The sequence below is a fragment of the Acanthochromis polyacanthus genome, chromosome 14 (genome assembly GCF_021347895.1).
Source record: "Acanthochromis polyacanthus isolate Apoly-LR-REF ecotype Palm Island chromosome 14, KAUST_Apoly_ChrSc, whole genome shotgun sequence".
Taxonomy (NCBI): domain Eukaryota; kingdom Metazoa; phylum Chordata; class Actinopteri; family Pomacentridae; genus Acanthochromis; species Acanthochromis polyacanthus.
The window spans coordinates 9,201,656-9,227,267 of NC_067126.1; the positions used below are offsets into that span (position 1 = coordinate 9,201,656).

Consider the following 25,612-nt stretch of genomic DNA (forward strand, 5'->3'; position numbering starts at 1 on the left):
ACAGACAGCCAAACGCATAATGAGCGTGGAGTTCCTCGTAAATTAGACCTCTCTCCTCCTAAGCTCTCTGAATAATATTCTCCTCTGTAGATTCTGCAGAAGAGAATATCACCACCAATGAGCTACTGATGCTGCAATAAGCCTCAAGGAATCTCACACAGGTGCTGAAGTGTAATAACAGATAATAAAAAGAACATCAAATAACTCGTTTTATCGTTTATTTTTCCACCTTGGCATGTGAGAAACACTTTCTAGCTTTTGGATTCACTAGTTTTCATCTGTATCTGTTTTTGTAATGTAACAGTATGAATGATTCGTACATTTTACCATAATATGGTCGACATAATGCAAATATGATTCACCCCAGTGGCAATTTAAGCCGTTCCCAACTAATAAAACAGCACATCTACATGTAAAAGTGGCAAAAACAGCCTCACTAAGTTGGACCTGATAACGCTTACATATCACCTTCAACACAAGTCTGAAATGCATACAGTAGCATTAACAGGTAAACACACACAAGCCATGTAATCAAGTTGTGTGAAGTGATTTAAGAAAGTCTTTTTCCACATTTCAGCACCAATGTTGACACAAACAGCTTTCTTGTTCCCTTTGCCCGACAATTTCATGTCCATAAAAATGACATTTTTTGCAATGAAGACTCAGAGTCAGAAGAATCCCTAATAATAAATGGAATCCAGGTTTTGACAAACATCAACAGGAGTCGAAGTTAATTTGTTGCTTCCAGCTGTTTAGGAGTCTTTCCTCTGAGTTTATTAAAAATCTACAGCATTTATGTGGATACATACCATTCATCCCAGCGACAATTTCAACCTTTATCAGCTTACATCATAGTGTCGAAAGAGAGTAAAATACCCTGGATTCAAAAAGCTCCTTTCAGGCATACGCTGTTTTCTGCTAACATGTTGTCCTCATATCTGAATAAACACCCTGGCTCAAGTGATGTAGTGATGTTCTTCAAGTCGTGTCTAGCAATTTGGGATCGCTTTTTTCCCTACATTTCAATATGTAACAGGTCAGGTTAATTTGACTCTCCAATTATCAACATAATCCAGGTTTTGGCTAACAGGAGCTGAAGTTGAGTTTGCTACTTCCAGCTGTTTAGTAGTCTTTCCTCTTAGTTTATTAAATATATGCAGCAGCAGACAGCAGCAGAACCTACACTATGATTCAAAAGTTTGTGATCACTTAGAAATGTCCTTATTTTTGAAAGAAAAGCAGTTTTTTTCAATAAAGAAACATTAATCATAAATAAAGTCCAGACATTGTTAATGTGACAAATGACTATTCTATCTGCAAATGGCTGATTTTTAATGGAATATCTCCATAGAGGTACAGAAGAACATTTCCAGCAGCCATCACTCCTGTGTTCTAATGCTACATTGTGTTAGCTAATGGTGTTGAAAGGCTCATTGATGATTAGAAACCCTTTGTGCAGTTATGTTAGCACATGAATTAAAGTGTGAGTCTGGATGACCCTAAACTTTAGAACGGTAGTGCACGTGGATATGTGTAACATTCATCCCAGTGGCAATTGCAATCTTCATCAACTTACAGCAGAGTACTGGAAGAGAGTACAACATTCTGTAATCAAAAGCTCCTTCAGGCATGCACTGTTTTCTGTTAATTGACAGCATCTGCATTTGTCAGCTTCATGTGTAAATAAACAACATGACAGAAGTGAAGCAAAGTTGTGTGAAGCAATATGGGAAAGGCCTTTTCTGCATTTCAGCACCAATACAGACATGAAAACATCACAGAAAGAAAAAACTGTGCGTTTAAAATCACAAAACATTAACTTTGTCCTTCAGGTCAACATCTATTGCAAACTGACCAGTCCATGAAAATAAAGCTCTGTAACAGGTCAGATTAGCGAGACTCGCCTAAAATGAATGTAATCAAGGTTTTAAGTATCAGGAGCTGATGTTTAGTTTATTGCTTCCAGCTGTTTGTAGGAGTTTTTAAAGGAGTTTAGTAAATATCTGCAGCTTCAGATGACAGTAGAATCCATATGTGGATTTGATACATTCATGTAAAACAGCAATGACTTCATTAATTACTAATAATGCTAGATGATCCATGACATGGAGACAGGATGGATCAGAATCAAACAGCAGGTCACACTGTGAACCTTTCTTCACCTCAGACAGGTGAGTTGTCACACAGAGTAACAGTTTATTAACTGCAGCTAAAACATTTGTTTCTTAGCGGCCGTCCTTGGTCCTGAGCTTGATCACAGCTGTTATTTTTGTTTCACTGCTGGAAAAGTAGCAGCTAGACTGTAATCACACATGGACAGAATTTTAGTGTTTGGGAAATCATAAATAAATATGGATATTAGGTATTTAGACAGTTTAATTATCTTGCTATTAGCTTAATTTAGTTTTTTGTGTGATTTTGATAATAGTCTGTCCAATATTGCACGTAAAGGCAAATATAATGCAGTATGTTGACTCTTTTTCATCACTGTGATGTCTGAATGCAGTTGTGTAAAAGTAAGTTGTGTCTTTAATGACAGAATGCTGCCACTTTAACAGAATGACAAACACTGTTGTATATTTCGTGTGTGAGCAGAGTTATAATGTCTGGCCAGAGCTGAAATGTGGTTCTGCTTTAATGCGTCATGTTTGTTCAAGTCATCTTGGCTGGATTCACACCATCTCATGTAAACACACACATCAAAAAGCATCTGTGTTCTCGAAACTTTTCTCCCCTGAAGCACCAACTTTCCACTAAAATGGATTGTGTTAGTTGAACCATAACTGCCAATTTTTTCAAAAAGAAGAAAACAAACTAACAGATTATTCACACACATCCCATCCCCTGTGGCTTTACTCATCTCCAGCAGGATGGAATCACAGACGCCAGTTAGCCAATGCAACATGTTCTTTAATGGAGGAACTTGTGCTGACGGTGTGGTTGTGTTTGTGACCTTAGGTAGTTGTCACGTCCAGTTGTGCGTCTACGTTGAGGTGGCAGTTGTTGGGTCGGTGTTGCTGGACGGAAAGCTGAACACGTTCTGCAGAAGGGCGGTGTAGTTGACATTTTTCACCGTAGCTCTGCTGGCGTCAAACCCCACGTTCACGCAAAACTGAAAACAACAGGAACACACACGTCACTACACAACTCTGACAACATTCACATATTTACTTAGTGCTCCTTCTATTTCCACCTTGACTTCACTACTTATTGTTCTCTTTTTAATATTGCACCTTATTTGTGATAAATCACTTCTGTATCATTCTTGTATTACGATCTGAGCACTGAAAGTGTAAGAACCCACCTGAAATGCAAGGAATTACGGCCTAAAGATACTTGAAAAATGCATCAAAATTTGCGCACACATCTAGCCTAGCTGCGCTAGACAACCCACGGCAACGAATTTAATTCTCTGCCAGGGTGGGTCTAGTTACCCTCCATAAGGCTCGAGGTTGGATGCTCCTAAAACTGGCCAGACAAATCATCATGAAGCGTAGAGTCAGAAGGCGGGCGTAACTAAGTGACGACAGAGGCGTGACGATTCTGACAGAAACAACCAGCGCACAATAAACAGTTATCTTTCGACTCGGCTTTGGACACAGCCCTTAAAGATTTGAAGCTAAAATTCAACTTGAAAGATAAACAAAGGACGGCACTGAAGTGTTTCATTGAGAAGAAAGACGTATTTGGACTTATGCCGACGGGATATGGCAAATCCTTAATATACCAGTTGGCTCCGCTGGTCGGGAAGCTAATGGGACTTAGCCACAATCAGGCGCTCTAGGAACTACGTCAGCCTATTCGTTGCGCTGATTGGTTGTATACCTACCCAATTGCTGCAGAGTGATTTGAAAGACAACCTTTTAGCCCGCCTCCCTCCCTGTCGAGCGGTCCTAGACCCTTGCGTCTTCAGAACATGGGTCTAGCGCGGCTAGGCTAACACACATCTGAACTGGTGAAACATTTGATATTTTGTGGTTCTTGTACATGTGTGTGGTAAAATGGCTCAACGGCCCCCTGAAATATTTGTAAAAATGGGCCCCCGCAGCACGTTTCACCTACATCTACAAAATTTGGTAAGCATATGTAGCACATCAGGGCCCACAAAAAAAAACATCTTGCTGGATCATCTTTGGTAACTTTCAAGAGCGAGCCCCTCATCGGCATTAAGTCCAAGAGATCTCATATTTGGGCAGTATATTCCACAGGCCTTAGTGGTCAAAACTTTTCAAAACCTTCTGCAAAAGTCAAAGGGTGTGGCCATGGCAGACCCCAGAATTTTGATGTTTCGCTATGAAACAGGAAGTGCTGTCTAACTACACTGTACATGCTCCAATCTGCCTCAAACTTTACGTGTTTGATCAGAGTCCAGCCTTGATGATATCCATATGATATCCATTCTCAGAGGAAAGAGTCCTAAACACCTGGAAATAACAAAGTAAACTAAAACTTGATTACCTTCATTATTGGTGAGTCTCAATATACTGACCTGTTATGGACTCTTCATTGTAGTATAATTGTACTTTACTACAATGTTTGTCAGTTTGTATTTTTTATGTTTTGGCAGAAAATTGTATCACTTTGTACTGAAATGTGGAAATATATTCCCCAAACCTCTTTCATCAACTCAAAATACTGTTGCTTGCGTGTGTCCGTCAATTAATGTGACAGCATGTAGCTCAGGTTTGTACTGTGTTGGAAGTGAATCTTAAAAGATTCCTGTTGTAACTTCTACACAAAGATGGGCAGCGTGTTAATTCAGATATGAAGCCGATGTGCTCAGATATCCTCAGATTAAAAATGGCTAATGATACACAAGGTGCAGTGGCTGTTCTCAGTCTTTTTCACAGTTTACTTTCAAGCTGCTTCAGATCAGAGGACAGAGTAGTTGAGCCGAGACTGAGCAACTAGCTTTGACTTAGAACCCGGCGAGACATACAGCAGGTGGAGACCGTGGCAAAGGAAGATTAGGCAAGGACTGTATCGACGTACACACTGTCAATCCCAACACACACACAGATCCTGTCCACACAAAACTCCCTTTGTTGTCACATAGGTCGTATATCTGTTTTGTTCACCTGTTTCTGCTTAGATCTGGCTGTGGCCAATCATGGCAAATCAGAATTACACAGAGAAGATACAAACGCAAGAAAGACGAACAAAGAAGCTGCTTCCCTCCTTTTCGACCACCTCTGTGCGAGCGTGTCACCGTCTCTACAATAAATTGTCCTCTAATCCATTTGACTGCTCCTTCCCACTCACTTGATTCTGCCTTTGGCTCACTTATCCCCTGAGTCATCACAGGTAGGATTAAAATGTAGATTGATTTTCACTTACGCCTATTTAAAAATCTGTGCACACACTGTGAAAATCACTTGCTCTCTCTTTCTGATTGACTCCCACTAAAAGTAAGTTTATTCCCCCTCCTTTTTCTCTCTAAACCTGACCAGTTTTGTGTGTATTGCTCTCATTCCTCTGTCTTACCTTTAAGACGTCACAGGGCATCACTGGTGGAGCAGGATTCTCTATCCAGTTAATACCAGCAAGGAAGGCATTATAGTCAATCTCATCTCCATCTGCAAACCTACAACAGACATGGATGCAGGACAGAAACAGTTACCATAACTCCAAATCAAGATTAAAGAGCCCATATTGAGCTCAGTCACAAACCCATAAATATATTTTTGTGGTCTACTAGAACATGTCTACAGCTTTATTGTTCAAAAAACTTTTTTTTTTCTCACACGCTATACATTACTGTAGCACCTCTTTAGCTTCTGTCTCTTTGACAGTGAAACAGGTGAGTAAGGCAACGTCTTTAACTATCAACTAATCATCAATTAAGTTCCCCAGTTGATTAATGCAATTATTTTTTTCCTATTAATCCAAAATTATTCTAATAAGGTATTACATGTACATCTAAAACTGTCCTAATTTGCAACAAATCTCAACATTTTCAAATTTTTGGGGCGCATTCGGCTATATCTTTATGAAGATTTCTCTTTTTATCACCTCATAAATCAGAAATTACTGTACACAGTGTTTGCCACTGCTTTATGATTAACATGTTCTACAAATCAGACTATGACTGATCTACGTACAAACCTCTTTGTGTGTTAGCAAGTGGTACTAAAGTGGACATTTCTGGCTCCAGTTTGAGGAAAAAATTATTGTGAAAACAGCCTTTAGCGATATGTATTACAGTTGAAATCTGTAGACACAAATAGACAAAGTGTAGTAATATAAGCAATGCAAGGTGTATTTTGGATGCTTTCTTTCCATGAGTCTGAAAGAAGACATGTAATGGAATGAGCAAAATATCCTCAATATTGTGAATACATGAAAAAAATAAGTTTTTGTCTGTAGCGTCTTGAGTTAAGGTTTTGCTCCCGAAAAACCTAGAGAGTTATGGTTGGTCAGCTGGCCCAACAAACGTGGGTAATGCTGGTTATCTACACTAACTTCTTATAGATGAATAGAGGGATGTAGCTCCTGCAGCAGCAGCTTTCACGGGGAAAAATAATGTCAGACTTTGAGGCAGCTGCTCATTCTTTGTTTGAGGGTCAGACTAGCTGCTAGAGGGGCATAATGCAAATATGTTACACGATGATGTAGACAGGTAAAGGAAGACAAGCCTGTACTTCAAATGAGGCATTTCAGACAGGTAAGGAGAAGTGTTTTCTTGGCAGGACTTTGTTTGGTGTGGACTTGGGGCTTTTATGCACAAAAAAGCAGCTGTGTAACACTGAAGGAAAAAGAGAGAAACCTAAAAAGCAGAATATGGGCTCTTTAAATGAAGCTATTATGCACTACATCTAATGTATCATTTTTAATGGTATTTAGTCTGAATGATGGTTAAGAATTTTTTCAGCTATGCCAAGAATAATTCTGGGCATAGAGTTGCCGCTATACTTTACAATCAGTGAAAATGAATCATTCAGAGCCTTCCTGAAACTGTTGTGGGACCTGAAGTGTGCGGTGATTAGTGGGCTCTTACTTGCTGAGCAGACCTCCGAGCAGGTTCTCTGGCAGGGGGAGCTGGAAGGCTTTACAAACGGTCCTTGTCTCTTTGGTAGGGAGGCGGCCAGCACTAGAGACAAAGAGGAGCAGAAAAACACAGGCTTAAGAAGAAAAAAAAACAAAACCTCAGTTTGCAAACTCCGGTGTGGACTCACGCTGGCCGCATGCCTGTTTGTGGTGAGATATCTGAATACAGCTCAAAGAAGAAAAAAACAAGCTGTTTGAAGGCCAATGCATGACATCATAGAAAATGTGCCACCAGCAGCAACATGAGCCGGCCTTTGTTGTCTTTTTAAAAAAACTACCATTCCTATTCAGATAAACACGGAGCCATTATTTATGGAAAAAGTGTCTCTAACTGATATTGTATACAGACAGTGTGTGTGTGTGTGTGTGTGTGTGTGTGTGTGTGTGTGTGACACAGAGGATGCTTGTCCTCTAAGACCACAGTTGTTTTCCACTGTGATGCCAGACAGTCCAGAGGCTCATTCTTGTCATGCCATCTTCATTACAGGGACGCTGATGAACAATCTGACGCTAACTGAGGGTGTCAACAGAGTCGTACACAGGGACAGGTCAGCTTAGAGTTATCCATTTCAGCTAAAGGTGGGTTAAAGGTCTTGTCCTGTGGATGAGGAGCTGTAGGCGCTTCAAACATGTGACTTTATTCACAAAAAGTAGAACAGAGAGACACACAGACAGAGGCAGACACAGTGTGGGTGTGTGTGTGAACTGCAGAGCTGCATGCCATACAGGTCTTCAGGGTCCATCTGGTTCCAATGCTCCACTCTCGCATTGCTGGAACTAATCGCTGCTCTGAGATATGGGGCCACTGGCTGCACGATTGATGTCTTGTTGTGACGCTATCGGCCTGTCTGTTTGTGTGTGTGGGTGTGTGTGTGTGTGTCCGTGTGTCCGTGTGTGTGGTACAGTATGTGTGTCTGGCGCTCACTTGTGTCGATCGCGGTGTGTGAATGCTTTGGCCATGTCGGGGATCTCCTCAAAGTGCTTCTTTCTGAGGAAGTCCTGGGCTACGGCCAGCATCAGGCCCGCGTCCACGTCGGGCTGCGTGCGTTCGGAGAAACGTCGGCACAGAACCAGAACCTCATGCTCCGACAGACCGCAGTCCAGATCCATCAGCAGGTTCCTGCAGACACGCACACAAATGATGAGACATAAGTTAACCGCATCTCGTACAACTTTGAAGAATTTGCCTGCTATTCTTGTTTTATTTACACTCTTCAAACCTGACAGAAACTGCTCAGTCTTATTTGCTTCCTGACAAGGATGTTGGCTTTTACAAGCACTGTAGTGTCCAAGTCGACAACATTTACACAAAGTTGACACAAAGGCAAAGAAATTGTCATTATGGCTGCATTTTGTGACAAAAAGTGGGGTGTCAACATTAGTTTATGAGTCATAGCTCAACAACCAACTAACTCATCTGTGTTCTATTCCTCTGTAGTTCTTGTGCTGAATCACCAGTTGACATATTTTCAGAAATCATATGAATATCAGCAGCTAGTCTGCTCCCAGTCTGTTTGATCATTTGAGTGTAAAACAACCAGGTTCAAATGATTTATTATGCTGAAAATAGTAGCTGTTTATGTAGATTTAGAATTCATTTCGGCTAATAAGGCAATCAGTGCATTGCGATTAGTTCAGCTAATCTACAGATAGCAATTTAGTTTAGTTTCCATTTCATCAACTTGTTTGAAAAGCGGATAAAATTTAAATTGACCAAGATTTTCTTTGGCCGTGGACAGCTGCTATTAAGGCTCCCTGCCACCTATTTCATTACTTCCTTCTGGTTGTGCACATGTTGATAATGATCATGATACTGCAATTACACTTCATGATCAGATCCTAAATACTCACAGTAGATCTGAGTTTTGTTCCAGCTGAGTAGGCTCTGATCATTTATTTCAGTATGTATTATTGTGAGGTGAGGAGTGAACTGTTTTTGCTGTGTTACTGTACCTGAATGACTCATACGCGATGAAGCCAGTGCTGGTGGGATCACTGAGAGCCACAAACTTCCTGATCTCACTCTGCTTCTCCTCTGGAACAGACCGTAGCTTGCTGAAGATGCTGCCCATATTGGCTTTGGGAAACTTTCGATAATAACACACAAACACGCACTCTTTAATCACATGTAGCATTCCAAAGGAAAATATGACTGTTTCACAACTCTGTGCCAAAACCGCGACTGAAAACAAGCCTGTGATACCACAACCTTAGGAAACAAACATTCCTCCCTCAGTTCCCCTCCTACCTCCTCGGCATGCTTCTCCATGTAGTTGAAGGTGTATTCATCAGCAGCTTCAAGCTGGAAGTTTTTACCGTTGATGCAGAGGATAGCTCCAACGTGCAGATCCTGAGCTGTGAAGTACTCAGACAGCTCCTGGCCTGGCTTCTTCACTCGACCTCGCTCCAGAAACTTGCCACCGAGCACACCTAGAGCAGGAGGTAAGAAAATGTGTAATTTCACTGAAAATTAACTTTATTGATCGTATCTTAGTCCTTGGTCCACATTTTAAATGCAGTACTTCTATTTTTACAGCATGTTGGCAAAAGTCTTGTTGCTCAGTTGAGTTAAAGTTCTCCTCATATAATTTTGTTTTACATCATTTTAAACGGTTGGGTATCATTTTGCAGCCATGCTGAAAAGTGCCTGAACCAATGGTTTCGCAGTCATCTGGCACCGTTAAAAACTACCATTAAATATTGATTTGCATCAGTGGAAATGTAGGTCTAAGAACTCAGCATCATCTGTTTCAACGGTTTTCAAAAGATTCTGGAGCTGGAAACTCAATCTGACAAAGTTAATGTTTAACATGAGAGTCATAGATTTGTATCTGGGGTCCTGGGAGTGGCTCAGTGCAGCTGTGCTCCAGACGTTTTTACCTGAGTTCCTCTGTGGAGGTTCAAACACACTGATGGAGTCATCGCACAGGTAGAAGGAGATGATGAACACCCGCTCTCTGTCAACTGCATCACTGGTCACCATCTTGGCTCGGAAATTCAGCACATTACTCTCTCCGCCACAACTGCAGGAACACATGAACACGACTAGAGCTGGAGGCCACCGCTAACACACACGAACACACAAATATTTCAGTGTGTAATTTGATTGTGACTGTTACTACAACTCATCCAACCTGTCCTTTTCCATAAATTTGTTGAAATCTTTCCGTGGGGGCCTGAGCAGCAGGCCCTGGCAGGAGCTCAGCGAGTCCTCCTCTGAGCCAAAGCCGTTGTAGGGGGGCACAAGCCTAGGGGGCTTCTGGGGAATCGGGTCTAGGGAAGCTTTGTACTGCACTGGGGTGAAGTCCTCTGAGAGGAAGGAGCAGAAAAAGAAAAGAAAAAAGACTTAAAAGAAGAAAGAAACCTAGGAGGAGAGCTAAAATGATCAGAAGGAGGCAGGTAATCCACCCCTGAGCTGACCTCTGACTGCTCAGAGTCAGACAGGACCCTCTATCACTGCGGCCTGTCAGCGGGGCTCCGCCTGTTTTATACTGTGACTAATGCAGCAAAACCCCCAGAACTTGGCCAGGGTGGCAGACACATCCAGGACCAGCTTGGGTTTCTCCGGCTGGGGACCGCTGAGCCTCCTTCGGCCCCCAGTGCTGGTAGCTGTCCATGTATAGAGGCATACCAACACTGGAAGTCTGAATATCTGATGTCATTGGTTTAATATTCATAAACCAAGCAGTGATGAAGAGAACACAGAATACTTCACCTGTACTAAGTCTATACATAAAAATACTTCATCCACCCAGCAAAGGTGTCACTGATGTAAGGAATCAGTTTTATAGGAAGGGAACAGCTCTCAGTCATGTTTGCTCTTACTGCCCCCAAGTGTTCAGAATAATGCAATGCAACAGATAAATGAAGCTCAATGGGTGAAATGTAAAATGAAAGAAAACTGCCACTGGAAAACGTAGTGGTTAGCACTTTCGCCTTGCAGCAAGAAGATCCCCGGTTCAAATCCCGGCCTGGGCCTGGGATCTTTCTGCATGGCGTTTGCACGTTCTCCCTGTGCATGCGTGGGTTTTCTCCGGGCACTCCGGCTTCCTCCCATATGCTGAGGTTAATTGGTTACTCTAAATTGTCCGTAGGTGTGAATGTGAGTGTGATTGTTTGTCTGTATATGTACCCCTGCGACAGACTGGTGACCTGTCCAGGGTGTCCCCTGCCTTCGCCCAAGTCAGCTGGGATAGGCTCCAGCACCCCCCATGACCCTAGTGAGGATAAAGCGGTGTATAGAGAATGGATGCCACTGGAAAAAAAAATTCATGTCATAAAACTCAACTGCATATTATTTGAATAGTGTTGTTGCAGTGTTAAAGTGTTCCCTATAAATATTTTTACAATTTAGAGCAGCATATTTTGTCTGAAAAAAACAGTACGAACAGTCAGACTAAAAATCAAAGTTGTTGTCAAGACACCGTATGTAGCATATTTTAAACAAAGTGATTTCTAACTGAGAAATAAGATTGACATTATATATATATATATATATATATATTAGATATTTATATTAGATATATTAGATATTTATATTAGATATAAAATAAAGATTTATCTGACTAATTTAAACATTAAAGTTAAGATCCTACAATATTATTTATTATGCAAACTTACCTGACTAATTTAAATATTAGGATTAGAACCCTATAACACAAAATATTATTACATATAAAACAATTTATAACATAAATTTACTTAAACAAGTTAAATATTTATGTTTAAGTCCTACAATAGTATACAAAATAAAAATGTACTTAACGTATTTCAATATTAAGACCTGACAATGTTTTTTACCAGACTAAGTAAAATATTAACACAGAGACCCTACAATATTATATATGCTATGAAATGACCTCAGTAATTTGAAAGTTATGGTTAAGACACTTAAAATTATACAGAGAAAACCCAACAAATCCAAACATTTCCTGAAAACACACACTGCCATTTCTCCGGCAGAACAACCGGGCTCAGGGAGGTCGCACATCTGCCTCGACCAGGTGGGGTGAGAGTGAAGAGGAAACAGAACAGTGGTGGTTACCGATGCCATATTTGGAGCGATAGTAGTCTTTGGTGAAGTCGTCACAGTCGGTGATGATCACTCTCCTGCCCCACACGTTCACCTCCCCACCGATAACCAGGTCATGGTCCTTATAGAACTCCTCATGCACGGCTCCTGTCTGCAGGCAAGAGGTAAAAATACACATTTAATGGTTGTTGAATTTAGAGATTTAACGCTGAATTTTGACTTTTTATGTGTATGAATTTAGGTTTAGATGGCAGTGCTGTTAATGCAGGGTCAGACTTGAATGCTCAGTTTCAGTAGAAATAATGTTCTGGTACCAGAAGCTCACTGGATGGTCTAAAGTACTGTATGTGAATAAGGAAACGTGCATGCCATTTACTTGGTCCTCTGTGTGAAGGTACAAAACAGACTCCTGCACACTGTCTAACTTGTAATCATAAATTTACAAATGCAACGTTTCAATGCTAGACCTCCATCAGGGATGTGCAGGAAATCCAATGTCACTCCTTACATTGACTAATTAAAGAGTCCATGTTTCGATCACAAGGACTTTTCCATTGATGTATTTGTATTTGTGTTGCTGACTTGATGTTTTTTTCAAGAGATTGGAGCTGAATCTGTAGGACACACCTTCAAGACAGCTGTGGACTATCATGCCAATATGAGCAATATTCAGGGCTGTATTTAAGCCCTCTGTCACTTTAAGAAAAATATTACTCCCTCTACCTGGAACTCACTACAGCAGAGTCTGAAGCTGTCAACTTAATTCCCTTGGAAGACTTCAAACACCTCTTAAATACTGGAAATATCATCTCTTAGGACTTGTTCTTGCTCCTCTTTTTATTACTTTTTAACTTTATGGCATTTTGATGTCTATGTTGTGTTTTGTCATGAACTTGTCTGTAACTCAGTGTTATATTGTCTAGTACAGGTCCCTCAGTGTTGTCTGTCAGTGACTCAGTGTTGTTTGTTATTTGAGGACAGATCTCTCTGGAGAAAGAGACTCTTGTCTCAATGAGATTATCTGTATAAATAAAGGTTAAACAAAAAAAAAATTAAGAAATGTCTATTTGACGAAAACGTTGACTTTCAATGACATATTTGTGCAGAATTTTTTTTTTAAGTTTGTGGGCACTCAAATGTTACACAAATATATTCATTCAGAAAACTCCAAAACTATGGGCAGCAATAAAGCATACGCTTCAGATTTCACCTTCAGTGCTGAGAAGAAGCTGTGGCAGCATCCTTGTGTGACATCAGGTTTTCATGAACTCTAGGCTTTGTGACATTTTCTAGCCAATATGAGAGGGTTCAAATAGTGTATTTAGCTTCAAAAGTGTTTTCTTAACACATAAATGAATATCAAATTATTGAATTTAATGTAAACATTTAAAATCATCTCCACATGTAGAGATACATGGTTTTCACTGGACTGGAAAGGTATGAATAACTGTAGTCCGAAAAACACCTCAAGCTGCCAAGACAAATGTAATTTGCAATTTTGCAGATTGTTATTTACTAAATTAAAATTTTTGCTTTTAAAAACAACACCTCGTTAAAGATTAAACAAGTGGTTTTCATCGCTTTTGGCTTCTTTCAAACAGCAGCGTGTAATCATATTCACATTTCACATGTCCGACTTGTTAGGAGCTTAAACAAATAGTGATTTTTCCATCTCACATTATAATAAATGTTCCAATGATCCAGTATCTCAGCAGAAAGATTAGAGAGAAACTGGAAACAGATTTGTGTATCAGAACTTTGTCTGTTCTTCTTTCCTCTCCAATGAATCATGTTTGGAGTCCTTAGATGTATCTGATGTGTCTGAACAAAATATTGAATCCAAAGTACTTTAAAGTAGCTCATATTTCTATTTAGGAAAAAGTGTTTTTTCCCTCTAAACTTCTCACATGGTTGCTTTTTAGAAGATGTCCAAATGATTCAATATCTCACCAAAAATCAAAGATAGAGCAAAACAGAGAACAGATTTGTGTATCAGAACTTTTCCCTTCTTCCTTTTCCTATTAATCAGGTTTGGAGACCTCAGATTTATCTTCAGTCCCTGAATATGACACTGGATGTAAAGCAGCTCAAACCTGCAGCAGCTACAACATGGAGTTGATACACTGATGCTTTACTACCAATAATTAAATGTCAAATATATTAACATATCAGTCAGAGGAACCAAACCAAGACTTTAATACTGTGACTACATTCTGCTGCTAATACTTTAAAATGCAGAATTTTTACAGTGCTGTTCTGGTAAATGCACTCAAGTAAAGGATCTGATTCTGCCTTCCGCACCTTCTATGTCAAAATGCAAACACTCAGAAGACATGGAGGTAATGAAAAACTGCAACATGAAAAGTAACTAACCCTGTCAGAGAAATACAGTGGAGTGAAAAGTCATATTTTTGCCTTAGGAATGTAGTAGAATAGAGGAATTATGTCTGCAGTGTGAGTGTGGCAGAGACATACTTTGAGGCTGTCCAGCATGTAGCGTTCCCCCTGATTCTTGGAGGCAAACACGTTGAGAACTGTGCGCTCTGTGATCTCTCCAGGTTGCTTCATTTGGGCCGGAGGACGCTGCAGACAAATAACAAACCATCACAGGCAAGAAATGCTGCAAAAAAAAACAGCACTATATGTAAACCTGACTACTGCTCTTAATGCAAACCTAGATGTGCACACCTGGTGAGAAAGAAAAGAGAAAATGAGGCTGGATGAAGAAACAAAGCAACCAACACCAACAACTCCCAAATAGCTTACCGCAGCACTACATTTGGACAGACAGCCTTTTCAATCAAAGTCTGTCACATCTGGAACACATTACCAAATGACACTAATAGGACAGCAGATTGAAAAATTTTGACAGCAAAAGTTAAGTATTGGCTGAAAGAAAAACAAGAATGTACCCACCAATGGCTCTACAAGGTCTGACTGTCTGTGGATTGTGTCATTGTGTGGGGTGACATGTCGGTTCTATATGTCCTATGATAATTGCACGGTCCCTGATTAAATAAATGAATAAAGAAAGAAAGAAAGAAAGAAAGAAAGAAAGAAGCGATCTGTCATTAAGGACGGGGTGATTCGCCAGTGGATGGTGGATTTGTGGTCAACCTTTAGGACTGACATTTAGTTAAAGGCATCAGAGCAAACAAAATTACTGAACTGAAAAGACACACACACACGCGCACACACACACACACACACACACACACACACACACACACACACACACATGATTGAGGCCTGGCTGTCTTTCAACATGAATTAGGCTTCAGTCGGTAACTGGATGAGAAAGCCAGAATGCTTGAGGCAGACTGGAGGCTGCAGCGGTCCTGTCAGACTGAATGAGGTCTCAGTGAAGGGAGGGATGGTGGGAGAATGAGGGAGAGAAGCCACCCAGCCAGAAAGAGACGCGATGCAAGCCTTCAGGTTTGGAATAACCATCTATGAATGTAAAACACGCTAACTGGCAGGACTCAATGAACCAAATGTCTGTTACGTAACTTTTGCTGTCTAGAATCACTCTACAAGCAGGGGTGTCAAACATGCGGCCCGCGGACCAAAACCAGTCTGCCAGAGGGTCCAATCTGGCTATTTACTGATTATAAAGTAAAATATTATATAGCTCATTGTTCTTTTGTCATTTTATGTCTCAGTTTTCTAATATTTTGTTTTGTTTTAGTTGTTTTTCTCCGACTTTTGTCATTTATCTCATGTTTTTGTTATGTTTCTTCTTCTTGTGGTTTTGTATTTCATTTTTGTCTCGCTTGTGTTGGTCTACTTTTTAGTTGTTTGTTTCTCGCTTCTCTCTTTTTTTTTGGCCTTTTTTGTGTCATTTTTTGTCTCATTTGTCTATTTTTTGTGGCTTTGTAACTTTTTGTCCTTTTTTTTGTCTCTTTTAGTTTTGTTTTGTGTCGTTTGTCTCATTTTTTGTCATTTTGTTTCTTGCTTTTGTCATTTTAAGTCTGATTTTTGTAATATTTTGTCTTATTTTTGTAGTTTTTTGTCTTTTTTGTCTGATTTTTTCATTGTCATCATAAAGTAAAACACTATATCATTCAGTTCCAGATGACTAAATGTTTTGTGTTTTTGGAGAACCTCTACTGTGATCTGTAAGCTGTAATGTGTAAATCATACACTGAAGCATAATGTTGTTGAAATTGAATTTATTTTTCTGAAGAAATTTCAGTATGTTCATGATGTTTTGTAAATGAAATGTAAACATTTTCAGAATGCACTTTTTTGCACTAAAACAAAAGGAAAATTTGGAGTTGTCGTAATTTACAGGTTATTGTGCTGTGATTTTACTGGTCCGGCCCACTTGACATCAAATTGGGCTGAATGTGAACTCCTGAACTAAAATGAGTTTGACACCGCTGCTCTAAAGCATTCACGGACTTCCATATCTCCTGCTTCCTCCTCTCCCCACTCTATTACCAGCTTTAATCATGGTGCTTTACCTTTGGTAGTTTGCCGCGGCGCACGAATTTGGGCAAAGCATCTCTCCCGGAGTTTGGGTAGAACACCTCCTGGATCTCAATGGTGTCGTCAGCCAGGAAGTAGTGCAGTACGAGCTCGTGTGGGTCACCAAAGATGTTCTCCGTGTCGTCCCACAAGCAGTAGAAGCGCAGGACTTTGCGGTCATTGTCCAGGAACTGCTTCAGCGTGTCGCGTCTCTCGTAGGGCCGAAGCGGATTCATATTTTTCTCAAGCTGAAAGACAGAAATAAGATCATATTCCTGCATAAGGATAGGAAAGCTAGTGATCATTGCAATAATTAAGTTTGCAATAATCCAAACTTACCGGCAGATGTGAAAAGGCACTATGTGAAATTACACTATTTATCAGCTGTTAAAAAGTAGAGAATCGTCAGGTTTGGAATTTTTCAATGGTCCATGAAATTACCATGTGTGACGTGCTGTACTGTCAGACAATTAACCAAATCTATGCTTAAAATCATGATATTTAATCAAAATGACTATATTCTACATGTCTCATTTCAACAAGCAATCTGTTTTTTGTTGTTCATCTTGTTTGTTTACCACCTCTTGGCCAAGTCGTTATTGAAAATGAGAATCAGTTCTCAACTAACTCACTTACCTGCTTAAATAAATAAAATTTGCCAAAAATAAAGTGTTTGCATTAACCAGATTCTTAAAAAAAATCATGTACTCCTTGGTGTAACTGAGAAGGCAGTAGTGACTCAGATACAACCACCTGTCATATGACAAAAGAGCAAAAACAAATCTGAGATTTTTCAGCTGAATTGCAGGCTGTGTTTGGATGGCGCAGATAGGAGACAAATATGGAAACAAAATAAAGTAGTAAAATACCTGTAGTAGTAGTAGTCCCCATTTTTTTGTCAATATTAATAATCAGGAAAATTTAACTTTTCTTTTTTTTTAATGATTTATTTCTATGTCATACTGCAAAAACAAGACATTTATGAGTTGTCTCTACTTGTAGTTTGTTCTTTTTTCATAGAGATTTAAGACTTTGTATTGCAGTGTAAAATGAGGCCACAGTGAATAAAAATGACAGAGGAGTAAATAAAAATGCCCAGAAACTGCTTGGGGTTCAGCGGGTTAATTTCCTGCATTCTGGTGAATCTGGTTCTACATCAATTTATGAAAAAATGTTTTTACTCCACCAAGAAACAGAAACGGAGTTATGTGACAATGGTCGTATGTGAATCTGTCTGTGAGCAACATTTCTCAAAAACGGATTAACGGATTTGGATGAAATTTCTTAGGCAAGGTCAGAAATGACACAAGGACCAAGTGATTAGATTTTGGCAGTGATGCAGCTTATAGTCTGGATCCACAGATTTCTGTATCATTGCAAGATAGCGGCACAGTGTCACTGTAACTATGACTACAAGTCACTGCCAAGTCAGCTTCCTGCTGACGATCACAGGATTGCGATTCCTCTATAAATCCACTGTTGCGGGCTTATCAGGACTTATCCGTCAGAAATGATTCAAGGAACAGTTGATTAAACTGTGGGGTGTTTCTGAGTCCCATCAATTCCTGCCGCCTGCTACATATTTAGGTCACACTATTTGGTATCCGTACATAACGTACACATGTATAACACACGTATGTGCTCACTGCAAGGCCATTTTGTTTGTGGGTACATCTATATTAAATGGCCACATTCTATTAAGCCATTTTGCTATTTCTGATCATCAATAACTAATAAAAAATGCTGCATTTATACAAAAATATGCTGCATTTCTGACAATGTCACATGGGAGAATGAGCAGCCTTGGTGGAGTACTGCACTCTCTGTTACTTATGTAAAGAAAAACACAAATGACAAATCAAAGTATGATAAAAAAAACTGTATGGATGTAATTAGGTTTCCAACCACGGAAACAATGGTTGTATGAACTAATAAATAATATATAAAGAGCCATGTTTACAAGCATATTTTTAGAGTTTCTTAGCTATTGAAATGATTACTTCTGACACAATGGGTTTGTTTTGAACATAATTTTGAAGGACTCACATTACCAGTCAACAGTTTGGACACGTCTTCTCATTCAATGGTTTTTATTTAATTATTTTCTACATTGTGGATTAACACTGAAGAGATCAAAATTATAAAAGAATACAAATGGAATTACGTTGTAAACAAAGTGTTAATCTTCAGTATTAATCTACAATATAGAAAATAATACATACCTATACATAACCTTTTGTTCTTGCTTTTGGTGATCTTGTTGTTTTTCTATTTTGTTGTAATATGTGATTCTACACACAGAACATAATCTAAATGGCAGAACAGTGGTCTGACTGTGAAGCCCACCTGCTCCCGCTGGCTGCTGTAGGGGTCCTCAGGTACAGGGGCTGGCTCATTCAAGATCACCCCGAGTCTAGTGAGAAAGTTCCTGGTGAAAGGGTCACAGCTGGTCAGAGTGAATGTGCGAGAGTACAGCACCATCTGTTGGTTGAGGTTGAAATGGTAAACATTGTAGAACTGGTCGGCGTTGGGGGGAGGCAGTGGGATCCGGTGGCGACAAATAAGAGTTCCTGAAACATGGATCACAGACATAGCGGTGCCAAGCAACAGTCATAGAACGGCTCATCACATCTCACTAAGCTGTTTATGCAGGAAAAGACACAAAAACCAGTATATTTTAATTCAAGCTGCATTCCTAGGAGAGTTTGGACACCTTGAGGGATGCCACAGTTCTTGAACTCCGGCTCCACCACCTGTATGGTGTCGTCTTCCAGGTAGAAGTAGATTTTACACTTTCGGATTCTGTAGGTCTCGTTTTGTGCATTAGTAACGTTCTCCTGGAAGTACGCGTCAAAACACAGAGTCTGCAGGGGAAAGAGGCATTTTGGCGTTAATGCTGGAACAGGGTAGCTTTTCACTTAACGAATCAGTGAGATAATTGATTCTGTTAAGTCTTATATTGTACTACAAGACATAATATTAAATGAAATAGATGTGGATGGCATATATGCACAGACACACACGACTGTAACTCTTGCGCAATATACTCTGCACCTTAGGTATAAAATCTCTTTACTACTCACTATTTGTGACTTTTTATATTTCTAAAAGAATGATTATTTGTGTTTCACTCCCTGTACTGTTTGTACGTTACAAAAAAAAGTCTGCTGAATCTAACAGTAAATACAAAATACAAGCTGTGTTGCATGTATCACATTAACTTTTATGGTATGTGTGTGTTACCGGAGAAGTGACCCTAATAAATTTCAACTTACCTTTTTGTCAAGGGCCACCCATGATGGCATGCTGCTTCCCTGTTCTTTAGGATACACAGAATGTTTTGGTTTAATCTTCTGGCCCACCAGAGGCTCTCCTCCGATGCCTGGCTTCTCAGACCCCACCAGCAATGGGACTCCGTTGTTATAGTTAAAATGCTGGGATTTGTGGAATCTTTCCTTCCCCAACTTTGGTACAAAAAACAATAATCTCTGAGCAGTTTCTATCAAAGGTGAAGGATTTTCTACAGAATACAATAAGCACTCCTACACCTATATAATCATGTTGAAATAACAATAAATATTGATCAAGAAAAAACACAATAATTACATTAATTATTTAATGATATACTTCTAATTAGCTCATGTTCTGTGGGCATAAGGCCACTGCTGGGAAGTGACTACATATAGTTGCTCAAGTACAGTTTGTAAAAATACACAAGACTTCATTAAGCGTTTCTCTTGAACGAAAGTCTTCATTATGACTTTTTATGCATGACAGATATGTCATGCTTCAGCAGATCTCTGTATTTTTAATTACAAAGAAGAGAAGCCATTGGAATGGTTATTAATTCATCTGGATTATTTTTTTCTGAGCAAACTGACTCATCATTTGATTTAGAAATTGCCTAAAAATTATTCAAAATGTTCATCACAACTACTGTAAAGTAAAATAGTCTAATAATTGTTTATTGCATTGGATCAGCCAGTGGCAGAAAGCAGCTCAGCATATTTACTTAAACACTCTACTTCAGTGGAAAATGAAAGTACTACACAGAAAACACATAAATAAATGACACAACATATGGCCACTACAGTTAGGAGGCTTTGCAGTGTCTTTTTTCATTCCAGATTTAGAGATACTGTGATTGTTTCGCTTGTACCGCTTCAACAACAGTCTTTATTATTGCCCTTTTTTTTCGTCCAGAGAGATTTTGGCTATTGTTTCAGGGGCAACAAGAGAAACCACTGGAGTAGTTAATTATTCTGTGCTATATTTAAAAATTAAATGATTATTTTTTTGGTTTCAAAGCTTTCACAAAATGGTGAAAAATGTTCACCACAACTACCCAAAATAAAACCCACTGTTTGTTTTATCTGACCAGTTAGTGGGTGGACAGTAACTAAATACAATTAGTTAAGCACTGTCATTAAGTATAAATTTGTAATACTTGTCCTTAATTTCCATTTTTATCTACATTATAACTTGTCTTCTACATTTCAGGAGAAATATTGTACTTTCTGCTCAAATACATTCATCTGACAGCTTTAGATACTTTACATATTAAGATTTTACACTGTTGAAAATACAATAATGTTGTTCAAAAATGACACAGTCAAAAATGTAACCAGTTTACACAAATTGTAGTGTCAAGTGTGTTTAATTTCACATCTTATTACAATTTGTGTATGCACTTTTAATTATGTAGGATTTTTCAAGCAAGACTTTTACTTGTAATGAAGTATTTTTACTTTGCTGTATTCATACGTTTAATAAGTAAATGATCTAAGTAAGTCTTGCAAACATCACACACATCTCCTAAGTCAAAAGTCAGTAGAAAATTATTAACTGCTGCCTGTTATTAAAAATGATACAAAAAAGTGTATTCAGGCAGCATTAGCCTACAGTCATAGATTGCTTCTTTGGGATATATATATATATATATATATATATATATAAATATACACACACAGTGGGTACGGAAAGTATTCAGACCCCTTGAAAATTTCACTCTCTGTGTCATTGCAGCCATTTGCCAAAATCAAAAAAGGTTCATTTTATTTCTCATTAATGTACACTCAGCACTCCATCTTGACAGAAAAAAACAGAAATGTAGAAATTTTTTGCAAATTTATTAAAAAAGAAAAACTGAAATATCACATGGTCAGAAGTATTCAGAGCCTTTGCAGTGACATTCATATTTAACTCACATGCTGTCCATTTCTTCTGATCCTCCTCGAGATGGTTCTGCTTCTTTATTGGAGTCCAGCTGTGTTTAATTAAACTGATTGGACCTGATTAGGAAAGGCACACACCAGTCTATATAAGACCTTACAGCTCACAGTGCATGTCAGAGCAAATGAGAATCATGAGGTGGAAGGAACTGCCCAAGGAGCTCAGAGACAGAATTGTGGCAAGGCACAGATCTGGCCAAGGTTACAAAAGAATTTCTGCAGCACTCAAGGTTCCTCAGAGCACAGTGGCCTCCATAATCCTCAAATGGAAGAAGTTTGGGACGACCACAACTCTTCCTAGACCTGGCCGTCCAGCCAAACTGAGCAATGGTGGGAGAAGAGCCTTGGTGAGAGAGGTAAAGAAGAACCCAAAGATCACTGTGGCTGAGCTCCAGAGATGCAGTCGGGAGATAGGAGAAAGTTCCACAAAGTCAACTATCACTGCAGCCCTCCACCAGTCGGGGCTTCATGGCAGAGTGGCCCGACGGAAGCCTCTCCTCAGTGCAAGATGCATGAAAGCCTGCACAGAGTTTGCCAAAAAACACATGAAGGACTCCCAGACTATGAGAAATAATATTCTCTGGTCTGATGAGACCAAGATTGAACTTTTTGGTGTTAATTCTAAGCGGTATGTGTGGAGAAAAGCAGGCACTGCTCATCACCTGCCTAATACAATCCCTACAGTGAAACATGGTGGTGGGAGCATCATGTTGTGGGGGTGTTCTTCAGCTGCAGGAACAGGACGACTGGTTGCAATTGAAGGAAGGATGAATGCGGCCAAGTAGAGAGATATCCTGGAGGAAAACCTCTTCCAGAGTGCTCAGGACCTCAGACTGGGCCGAAGGTTCACCTTTCAACAGGACAATGACCCTAAGCACACAGCTAAAATAACAAAGGAGTGGCTTCAGAACAACTCTGTGACCGTTCTTGACTGGCCCAGCCAGAGCCCTGACCTAAACCCAATTGAGCATCTCTGGAGAGACCTGTTACGATCCAACCTCTAGGGGTTGGCTGGATGCAACAAAATAACCAGATGGTGTTGGTTTAGGTTAAGGGATTTATTGCTTAGTAGTAAAAGGAACGAAAAAGTGACAATAAAACACAGGACTGGTGGGTGTTGCTAAAACAAAGAACGGAATAAAACATAACGAAGGCTAACAGAGTTTGTAACTAAGCTAAACACAAAGAAAACAACTAAACTCCCTAGCCAAACCGAACTACAAAAGCAACACCCACCACCAGGAACAAAAACTAATAAAAAATGTGTACTAAACAAGGGAGTGTTATGGCCACCAGTATTGGTGTGCCATCTTGTTTTGAGGTGGTGTTTTGTAGGGCCTTTGGGAGTAATTTGTGTGTGGGTTCAGCGGTGGCTTTTTGCAGAGCCTTTGGAACCCCAGCTGCCAGCCGTTTTAGCTGACGACAGAGCTGATGACGACCTGCACTCCAGTCTGGTTCTCCCCGCCCTCCGGCCGTCCTGATTGGGCCACCGTCCAGCTCCTCCTCCCCGGACCAATCGGAGGCAGCCAGGCACCACACCTGCTACCTATAAAGTGCCACCATGCCATTAGTCTTGGTGGCTGGTACTTTGACCAGTCCACCCTGGTGCCTCTTCGTATTGTGGCTCTGTATTGTTGTTCTGTGTGGTCTTTCGGTCTGGAAGCACTTGTGGTGGGTGCTGCAGACAACTTCGACCTTCTGTTGGCTTTAGTTTAATGTGGAGCCCGATGTGTCAGTGGAGACTAAGGCTCCAATTCGTAGTCTGCCAACTGTGTGTAGAAGCCACTTCGTATTTTGAGCTTTTGTGAACTGTGCGTTCAGTATGTATACTTATTTAGAGGCACCAGTTTTGTTTCATTTGTTTTGTACACCTTTTGTATTAGTTTTTGTTCCTGGTGGTGGGTGTTGCTTCTGTAGTTCGGTTTGGCTAGGGAGTTTAGTTGTTTTCTTTGTGTTTAGCTTAGTTACAAACTCTGTTAGCCTTCGTTATGTTTTATTCCGTTCTTTGTTTTGGCAACACCCACCAGTCTTGTGTTTCATTGTCACTTTTTCGTTCCTTTTGCTACTAAGCAATAAATCCCTTAACCTAAACCAACACCATCTGGTTATTTTGTTGCATCCAGCCAACCCCTAGAGGTTGGATCGTAACAAGACCTCAAAATGTCTGTCCACCAATGTTCACCATCCAACCTGACAGAACTGGAGAGGATCTGCAAGGAAGAATGCAGAGATCCCCAAATCCAGGTGTGAAAAACTTGTTGCGTCATTCCCAAAAAGACTCATGGCTGTACTAGCTGAAAAGGGTGCTTCTACTCAATACCGAGCACAGGGTCTGAATACTTCTGACCATGCGATATTTCAGCTTTTCTTTTTTAATACATTTGCAAAAAATTCTACATTTCTGTTTTTTCTGTCAAGATGGGGTGCTGAGTGTACATTAATGAGAAATGAAATGAACTTTTTTGATTTTGGCAAATGGCTGCAATGACACAGAGAGGGAAAATTTTCAAGGGGTCTGAATACTTTCCGAACCCACTTTGTGTGTATATATATATATATACACTGACAGTCAATAGAAACTTTGAGACCATATTTTTCAACATAATTTTTATTTTGAAGCCCGGAACTGGATTTTCTTCATATGAATCATTTGTTTAGCATATTGGCATACAGAAACAAAAATCTAAAGTTTCAAAATAAAGAATTTCACAAAAGAAAACGGCACCTGCCAAACACAAAGTCACAACAGTCAATACCGAGTATGGCCTCCATTTGCTTCGATGCAGGCAGCAATCCGTCGGCGCATGCTTTGGACCAGGCTTCTGATTGTGGGTTGGGAACAGCCCATACGCCTGGCTACATCACTGTAGCTCAAACCGGCCTCCACCATACCCAGTGCCCGGAGAAGTTGTTCATGTGATAGACGCGGCATGATGCTGTTCACTGGACTAACAATGGTGGCCTTTTTTGGGCCTTTATATAGGCCTTCAAAACCCATTCTCAAATTGTGCAGATACTCACTGAGTATTGCTTGGTGTGTATTTGATTCGAAGTGACCAACCCATGTGCAATGAATCATGACAAAATGACAACTCATCATTATCTCAACTACCAGGGCACTAGATGATCAGTAAATCCACCATGAATAATTACAACCCCCCTACAAGTAGAATTCTGCGTACATTTCTACCTCAAAGTTTCTATTGACTGTCAGTATATATATTAGTATTACAAAGCCAATAAAAACCACTAAAAACATGAGGTTTATCTTATCTCCTCTACAGCCAGACTTCTATTAGCTGTTTTATGGTTTAACTGCTCACCACTAACGTTTGTCTGTGTCACCTTGTACCTAGCTAAAACGCTACACATTTAGCTTAGCTTGTTGGCTTAACTCAGAACATGTGGGCTAAACAAGCATGACATGTTGGAAACTTACCCGTGATTTGGGAGAATATCCCGGTAGAAACGGTAAAGCCATGACAATATTTTAAAACGGGTCAATTATTATTTTCTATCACACAACTCAGTAGCCGTGAAGTTTCAGTCTGTTATTGGTTGCCATGGAAGCGTTTTGTGTGGGGGAGCGTCTCTTCGCAACGTTGCAAACAGGAAGAGCCGATAAAATATTAATATGTCAGTAGATAAGTGTCTCAAAACACTTCAGTGTGCTTTAATGAAACAGCTGGACACTTCTATTTTGTTCAACGTGGGTCCAGAAAAACATCTTTAAATCATTTTTTTATTCTATCTGCAAATTTAAAAATAAAGCACATTTACTTAACAATGGTATGAAAAATTTGTAGGACACTACAAGCGAAAGTAAAAATCA

The 25,612-nt window shown here is 39.8% G+C and overlaps 1 protein-coding gene across 1 annotated transcript; it reads right to left on the bottom strand.

Annotated features, from left to right (window-relative positions):
- Positions 1 to 204: 204 nt before the first annotated feature.
- On the bottom strand, positions 205 to 25,458 carry efhc2 (EF-hand domain (C-terminal) containing 2). The gene is made up of 15 exons (XM_022201509.2): positions 25,220 to 25,458; positions 19,825 to 20,013; positions 19,263 to 19,413; positions 18,896 to 19,119; positions 16,546 to 16,797; positions 14,555 to 14,662; positions 12,092 to 12,230; positions 10,182 to 10,356; positions 9,928 to 10,070; positions 9,296 to 9,477; positions 9,001 to 9,134; positions 7,973 to 8,167; positions 6,998 to 7,090; positions 5,485 to 5,584; positions 205 to 3,112 (listed from the first exon to the last, which is right to left on the bottom strand). The coding sequence occupies exons 1-15, from the start codon at positions 25,259 to 25,261 to the stop codon at positions 2,984 to 2,986; spliced, it is 2,256 nt and encodes a 751-aa protein (XP_022057201.2). The 5' UTR covers positions 25,262 to 25,458; the 3' UTR covers positions 205 to 2,983.
- Between the last annotated feature and the right edge of the window lie 154 nt (positions 25,459 to 25,612).

Coding starts and splice junctions, on each gene's coding strand:
- efhc2 (XM_022201509.2), bottom strand. CDS start 25,261: ATGGCTTTACCGTTTCTACCGGGATATTCTCCCAAATCACGG. Junction 14,663..16,545: donor GCCGCGGCAAACTACCAAAG/GTAAAGCACCAT, acceptor ATTTGTCTGCAG/CGTCCTCCGGCCCAAATGAA. Junction 10,071..10,181: donor AAATTTATGGAAAAGGACAG/GTTGGATGAGTT, acceptor GTGTTCCTGCAG/TTGTGGCGGAGAGAGTAATG.